We start from the raw sequence: 8,469 nt of genomic DNA on the forward strand, positions 1-8,469 counted from the left end.
TGAAGGGTCTTCCCAAGATGATGTTGTATGAGTCCAGTTGGCATAGAAAGTCCATTACAACAAATGTATGATGGTAGCAGAACGTAAAGAGTTTAAGTCATACATTCTTCAAAACAGTCCCATGGGTCTTGAATATGTTCCTTCTGCCATTTTGATGATTAGATCTGCTCTTTCCAAATTGGTTTTCCCCGATTCTCCCAACATCGCTTTGTAATAATGTAGACTCTTGCTCCTCCATCCAAGATAGCCAATGCTTGGTATCCGTTATGATGAATTGGGATTGTAGCATTAGTGTGGTCACTCTCATAATATCGGCCCAATTGATTGGCCGGTATCTTGACGAATCTAGGCATTCTTACCCCCGCATGTTTTACGTTTCTTTCTGCTAGAGGTGAATGTGTCTCCTCTGTAGTGTTCATTGGGTCCAATTCTCCCTCTCCCCAATCTTTTATGTCTGCCCACAATGTTGGTGTATTGCATAGCAATTGTCCCAATGTTATTTGGATGGGAGTGGACAGTATGGCTATGAGACTACCTATGTCCCTTGGTTCCCTGGCAAGTGAAGACTCCTTCCATGCATTAGTCTCATATTCATTCCTAGGGAATGAATGAATGGACACTTCTTGCTCTCCCTCCTTAAGGGGTGCTGATTCAGAGTGATCAAAGGGGTCTCTTCATATGGATATTGACTTTAGAGATGAACAAAGTGGTTCAAAAGTAAACTCAAGACTAGGAGTTGATATAGAGAGATCAGAAGCAAACCACTATAAATTTGGTGTTAGTATGGAATGATTACACTCAAATCTCGATCTTGATCTTGCTGTTAGTAGCGTACAGAGCACCCAATAGTTATCTTGATCGTTTTTATACTCAAGCATGGTATTGTTATATGCACACGCGTTTTCCAACAATCATCGACTTCCTCGTCTCACAAAGGAGTGCTCATCCGGAGCAATTAGCCAAGGTTTTTGTGAGAAAAAGAGTGAGTGCTGATCCGTATAGCAACCAAACGAGTCTCTTGGGTTATGTTCTGAGACGAGTGCTCAAGGGTGAACCCTTTATGTATAGTTAACTTTGTGTCAAGTTTTTGAGAAATTCTAGTAACTATGAGATATAACCTTGAAATACCATGTTGCATCAAAGTCCAATATGAAGAAAGTAAAGTGTATTTTCCATACATTTTACACAAGTATGGATAATACATTTCCATCAATATCCATTAATATATATAGAAGATTTTACACCTATGTGACCTTTGATTTTTACTATATTTAAGAATAATGATTCATGGCCCACCTCAAACATGTGGAGATAACAATGAAGTTCCACATCTTACTTTTTACTAAATACAACAGGGCTTGTGGCAAAGCTGTCACTTTCTATAAGGCATTGTAAAGATGTGGGAATAGGTGGAGGGTTTACTGGCATACTCCCTTCAAGGATTTGGACTACTTTTCCCATTGAAGGTCGTGAATCTTCATTGTCTTGGATGCACCAAATAGCACAATAGGCCACTCGTTGGAGTTCCTCCACTTTAGCATTTCCTACAAGGTCATTTCATTGTCAATTTAAAGGCTAAGTAAAAGAATGCCCCAAGGTACTATGACTGTGATACACCATAAATGAACATAAAAAAATAAAGTAATACTCAACCATTAACTATCAGATAGACCAAACGTTAGATAAGGAGGGAATGAAGAAAAGCACCCACAATTACAAATGCAAAAACAAAAAGAAATGCATGGTTAAACCATTGAAAATCTTAACATTTAGACCTTAAATTTAACTCAAAATATTATTTCTTTAATTGCTTGTGTTATCTTTAAAAGCTCTAAAATAATACTATTTTAATGACACAAGTGCTTTTGAGTGTGTTTCCCTAATACTCTTTCTAGGGCTAGGTTATTTGTGGAACATTCTTGCTTTGCCCAAGGTTCTATTCTCAACATTAGCACACTCTACACATACCTTTCTTTCTTTTCTTATCCCGTCATAACTATAATAAAGAAACTTACAAATGCCTGCCTTGCGTCAAACTGAAGGATAAACACACTTTTATAGAAGTTAGGTACACTTGCTTCATTTCGATTTTGAAATGTGATTTTCTCTCTTTTGTTTTGAAACATCATGTTTACCTTGTGCTCTCAAAATTGTCAAACTTTCACAAGATGAAACTACACACCCATTGAAACGAAGCAAGCCCCACCTTAGAGATAAGCTCGCTCTCTCTCTCTCTCTCTCTCTCTCTCTCTCTCTCGATTGTGTGTGTGTGTGTTCATGTGCACTATATTGAAATGAAGCAAGTCCCCACCCTAGTGTGTGTGTGTGTGTGTGTGTGTGTGTGTGTGTGTGAGAGAGAGAGAGAGAGAGAGGAGTCAAGCAAGTCGACCATTATGATCGAGATTGCACACTCAAGTGCAAGGAAGAACATGCAAGTCGACCATTATGATCGAGATTGCACACTCAAGTGCAAGGAAGAACATGAGGTCTCAATTCTCTCTCTCTCTCTCTCTCTCTCTTTTACACACACACAAACGCACACACATGCACGCAGGCACACCCCCCCCAACAACCCAACACCCCAACACACATGTGTGCGTGCATGCACACGTTGCTCATATCCATGCAAAGGAGTAAGCATGAGTCACAAAATACCTCGTAGACGAGGATCGAGAAGCGAAGTCAAATCTGCATGGGGTTGGTGGATGAGTTGGGCAGCCCAGACAGGGAAGAAGGTTGTATGTGAAGCATCCTGATCATTGTGGATATTGCGTCGACCGCTGACAAGCTCAAGCATGGTCATCCCAAAACTATACACATCGGCCTTGGCAGTGATGGGCATTCCTGCAATCCATTCGGGGGCAAGGTAGCCACGTGTCCCTCGAAGGGTAGTGAGCACATGGCTGAACTCGCGGCCTACGAGCTTGGCGAGGCCGAAGTCGGCGACCTTGACATTGTAGGAGGCATCAAGAAGAATATTCTCGGGCTTGATGTCACAATGGATGATGCATTCTCGACATGACTCGTGCAAGTAGGCGACACCATGCGCAGTCCCGAGTGCTATGTTATAACGAGTTTGCCAAGTCAAGGCTGCGGCACGACGATTATCATGAAAGAGGAGCCCATCCAAGGAGCCATTGTCAGCCATTTCATACACAAGCAAGCGGTGCTTGCCCTCGGAGCAAAAACCCAAGAGTCTGACTAAATTCACATGTTGGATTGTGCCAATGGTTCTCACCTCTGCCCTAAATTGTTTCTCACCTTCATCCAGCCTGTGCAGCTTCTTCACCGCCACCGCCACACTTGCGGCGCCGCTGGAACTGCCGCCCTCTCCGCCCCCCACCACCCCTCTATAAACTGTGCCAAACCCACCACTGCCAAGCTTCTCCCTGAAGTTCTTTGTGGCTGCTTGCAGCTCCGCATAAGAGAAAGCCCTTAATCCTGCTTCAGGGGTTTTGGCCGCTGCCAATCTCCGCCTTCTGATCGCCAGAAAGACCGCCAACATGCCTAAAATGGCCACGGCGGCGACAACTATGCCAACAATCAACCCTATACTGGTTTTCTTTTCACTTGCAGGTTGCTCAGACACCAGATCTTTTGCTGAAACTCGAAGGTAGTAGGTGCCCAAAGCTGAGGTAGACACAGTGCCATCATACAAAGACTGATTAAAGAGAGAGCAGTTACCTGATCCCTCTCCATTGAAGTAGAAACCATTGCAGGAACAATTAGCAAGGCACAGATCCCTGCATTTCCCTTCATCCGCCATCGCCATCGAGGCCGTAAAGCTCCCATCAAAGCTGGTTTGATTAATGGAGATAAACCCATCATTGCTACCTCTGGTTGAGGTGCAATTAAGAGGTGATTTCCTCTCACAGCCCTGGAAGAAGACCTGCTGCCCCCACTGCTGTTGATCTACAGGCTGAAATCCAGTTGACGGGCACTCGCAATTGGGCTGGAGATTATTGTTGCATATGGAATTCTGCCCACATAGCCTAGTCACATCACATGGATTATTAGGCTTAGACCAATAATCATTCCAAGTCTGCTGGCTGGTATAGAAGCTTGATTCCTGTATTAAGCCATCATATGCCATGACAAACCTTGATATATTGTAATTTGCACCCGCATCAGGGTAAACATACCATGTAAAGCCAGAGCTGTTAAAGGTGAAATTAAAGATAAAGTTAGCTGTCATCTCTGGGACATTGGAGAAAATGTTTCCATTCCAAGCCCCACTATCCCAATATTGGGTGGAGTCATTGTACATAGAGACAAAGTTACTGTCATTGCCCATAACTAAGGAATACAGACCCAATGAAGGGTCATTTGGTGTAAGCCAAGATTGAAGCTTTTTGCCACGGCCAAGGCTCATAGTGGGCAGCCATGTATTCCCAGGATTATCAAAACTTTGCCAAACTATACTAGAATTTGAGGTTTTTAATGCTAAATTGCCTGTATCCATTAGATTTAAGGCAGATACATTGAGCCCACTTCCTCCAATTGCCCATATTGTCTTGCCTTTGTCTGTGAGGGTTACTAGGCCATCAGAAGTTAAAGAGCATGTTGCGGCTTGAGTCACAGCTTGCTCTCTGTTGGCAAGCCACACTGGTGTTATGGTCTTTATACTTGCATACCATATGCCCAAATACATTGAAGATGAGCCTGAGGGTATTGATAAGAACCCTAATTCGAACAACCCATTTGCAGATTGTATGGTTTGACCATTGGACAAAGAGGAGCCCAAGGTGATAGAAGACCCACTTGTGGCAGCAAGGCATTCACTTGTTGATATGAGAAAGATGAAGGCAAATCTGATGAGGCAGCTAGGCAGCAGCACAGAGGATTTGAAGCTAAAATTACAGAGGGTTCTCATTTTGTGCACAAATCAGCTCATGCCAAACCATCAAAGAGAGGGGGGTTCTTGCCTGTATTGATTCACTGTGGAATCCCCACCAAGGGAGACCTTAGACAATGGTTGCGAGCTGGAGATAAGAGACCCTCCTCTGGTATTTTCTAGTGAAATAATGAGCCGAACAATTCTTACCCCATTGAAATAAAGGCCGCTTTACCAGAGACCAGTCTGGACGGCCTACAACATAAGTGAGCCGACGCGTTTTAAAGACTAAGGTTTCTCAAAGTCAAATGTTTGATTTGAAAAAATAAGTCATTTTCTTCCTTCATTGAAAAAAAAGAACCTTTACCTTCGATGTGTCACGAAAAATATACATCACATGAAGCTTCATATAAATCACATGAAGCTTATAACTTTTTTCCTTTCCAAATCTTCACCCACACCCCTTCCTAGGTAAGTCTTGGCCCCAATGTCCCGGACACGGCCTAGATTCAGTTCCCTCTTACCTCACTCGTGAGGTGCCACATGAAGCCTATAACTTTTTTTCCTTACGAGATCGTTACGCACACACCCTAGGTAGGTCTTGCCTCAAATTTCTCGTGCATGGTGGTGATTCCCTCTCAGAGCACTCCTGAGGTGCCATGTACCTTAGAACTTTTTTTCCTTACGAGATCGTTACGCACACACCCTAGGTAGGTCTTGCCTCAAATTTCTCGTGCATGGTGGTGATTCCCTCTCAGAGCACTCCTGAGGTGCCATGTACCTTAGAACTTTGTATTGATATATATTAGGCCCCAACTCGGAAACTTGTATGCATTTATTAATAAGGGTGCCAAAACCTCAAGCAAAACCTTCAGGAATTTCAAAGCAATTGAGCTAGGCCAGGTGGATGGTAGATAAGTGCATGTATTAATAAGGGTGCCAAAACCTCAAGAATTTCAAAGCAATTGAGCTAGGCCAAGTGGATGGTAGATATTCTATATACGGAATAAATTCTCACAACTTGGTAGTTGGCATTCTCTCTCTCTCTCATATCATATTTAAACATGTTCAACATTGAGCATTGATAGAGGTTGCTTAACCTTCCAAAGAGCATATGTTAGGTTGCCTTTAACTTGCATGAAAGAGAAGCTCTCCCTCACAAGAGCTCGCAATACTTTACATAAGGAACACTAGATGCAAAAACAATGAGTCATGTGGGCTAGCTTATTTCAAGGATATTGGCCAAGGGGATGGTGGGAAGATTATAAATTAAAGACTTGGAATAGGGGAGGGAAAATGGGAGGTAGGAAATCATGACTAATGAGGCATATGTGGGAGGAGGAGGAGGAGGAGGAATGATCAACTTTAATACAAGGTTCATAGGCTTTAATATAAAGTAAAATCTTATATATTAATCAACCTCGTTTGGATACTATGTAATACCTTGTGTCATTAACAACTTTTTAACTACTATTTGTGTAACTTCTTGCACATTAATGCGACATGATTACGGCCACAAAAAACAAAAATATCAATAACAAGATTCTTGTGTTTACGATCAATTGTACAATGTAGGTGATTGCAATGAGGCTCTAGTTTTTTGCAACCACGACCATCGTGACTACATGCACCTCAACACTTAGCTAAAGCATGCCAACAATTTTAAAGAAACTAGAACAGCTGAACATGACACAAAAATCAAACCAATACCATCCCACTTATGTCTACTTACCTTCGAAACCCCCTTACTTGAGGTTGCCCGACCACCTCGTTGTTGGCAACAAGGGACCAAATATTGGACAAGCCCCTTTACACAAAACTTTTCAATAACAAAATTTAAGGAGCAAAAAATCTGGGATAGCATCTTCTCGTTGCCTCAAAAAGTGCAATTAGCATGGTTTTTGTAATGTCCATGATTTCGAGATTACAATGCCCATAAATATGCCCTTTGACTTTTCAATCTTAGAGACCTAAGATTCAAAATTACCAAAATGTTTAGGATGGAAAAAAATATTAAAAAGGAGCTTCTCTTTCTTTTTTCCATGGTGTCCATACCTAGTCCTTGTACCCTAAAACATAAATCTTATTTTTATAGATAAGATTGAGATTAGCCATCATATTTTTTTATAGATAAGGTTGATCCCAAATTAGCCCTCGCATTTCAAAGACAAGGTTTTCCAAAGTCAAATCTTTAGTTTGAAAAAAAATAAGTCCTTTTCTTGCTCATTATTTTTTAAAGATTAAAGGTGACCAAAGGCATCCTTCCACCCTTGTGAAGTTTGGGGGGTTCTTTTTAGGTGTCACCTTGTATGGCCATATGTTCCCTTTAATGGTTTCTATTATTTGCCTCTTTAACCTATTTTCTTACTTTCTCGAAAAAAAAACCTATTTTCTTACTATTGGATGGTGACATTTATAATTTTTGTGTCCAAAAATTTACCTTTCCAAGCTCTCTAGTATCATATGCAAGAACAATTGATATTCAAAGTTTACATGTGTATTTATGGCCTACCTACATGAGGATTTGTGGCCTACCTACATGAGGATTTGTGCTTGTTCCTTATGATGGTCAAAAAGTATTTTGACTATGTCAATAATATCAAACAATCAAGTGTACCCATTTATAAATTATAACCTATTATATATATGTGCGTGTGAGTGAGTGTGTGTGTGTGTGTGGGGTGTGCATGGGTGTGCCTGTGTGTGTGTGTGTGTGTGTGTGTGTGTGTGTGTGTGATGTGTGTGTGTGTGTGTGTGTGTATGTGTGTGCATGTGCATGTGCATGTGTGTGTGCTTACATGTGTGCGTGTGTATAGCTTGTAAAATCTTTACATCTTAGAATATTTCCTCTCTTTCCTTGAAGGGAAGTCTTATCCTAATTTTTACACTTGATTTGTGTGCATCCCCACAAATCATGCACACATGTGCATGCATGCACCCATGCAAGCTCTCTCATCTCCCTATAGCAACAACATTGTAAATATAGAAGCCTAATTTTAATAGTTTATTGGCCATTATTGGCCAAGGTTAAAGAGCAAGAATCAGTGTGAATGCAAATTCTTAAAGATATATAAGTTCTTTTGTACAAATAGTCTATGTTATGATAGGTAGATGAAAGGGAAAGTGGTTATGGAGATAAGCTTTGATGTGGTAATTTTGATAGGTAGATGAAAGGGAAAGTGGTTATGGAGATGAGCTTTAGTGTGGTAGTTCAAAACTCTCAATAATCTATTGTTTTTTGTGGCTTGATCCATTCTTTGTGGCGCTTGAAGGCATTGATAGTTGAAGGGGGAAACCTAAGCAATATAAGTTGGGAATAAATGTAGTTGCATCCTTTCAACCTACTCTTTATGCCAACTATCATGCACATCACGTATGAATGCATGTTTTCATAGTCTCAACACTCATGCTTTTAGACTTATCTTTGTCTTCCCCTTTTCATCAACCTATAGTACTATATTAATTAGGTCTTAAAAGTTTTTCCCTTTTTTTATAAAGAAAACTTTAAAGTACAAGTATACTTTAAAACATGCACATCATGTATGAATGCTTGTTTTCATTTAGTCGCAGCACTCATGCTTTTAGACTTGCTTGTCTTGCCCTATCATCAACCTATAGTACTATATTACTTAGGT

The 8,469-nt window shown here is 40.8% G+C and overlaps 1 protein-coding gene across 1 annotated transcript; it reads right to left on the reverse strand.

Annotated features, from left to right (window-relative positions):
- Positions 1 to 1,153: 1,153 nt before the first annotated feature.
- Positions 1,154 to 5,081, reverse strand: LOC147609252 (G-type lectin S-receptor-like serine/threonine-protein kinase At2g19130). The gene is made up of 2 exons (XM_086787442.1): positions 2,656 to 5,081; positions 1,154 to 1,544 (listed from the first exon to the last, which is right to left on the reverse strand). The coding sequence occupies exons 1-2, from the start codon at positions 4,871 to 4,873 to the stop codon at positions 1,333 to 1,335; spliced, it is 2,430 nt and encodes an 809-aa protein (XP_086643568.1). The 5' UTR covers positions 4,874 to 5,081; the 3' UTR covers positions 1,154 to 1,332.
- Positions 5,082 to 8,469: the final 3,388 nt, after the last annotated feature.

The sequence above is a fragment of the Cibotium barometz genome, chromosome 51, assembly GCF_041138505.1.
Source record: "Cibotium barometz isolate CiBa-2024 chromosome 51, ASM4113850v1, whole genome shotgun sequence".
NCBI classification, from domain to species: domain Eukaryota; kingdom Viridiplantae; phylum Streptophyta; class Polypodiopsida; order Cyatheales; family Cibotiaceae; genus Cibotium; species Cibotium barometz.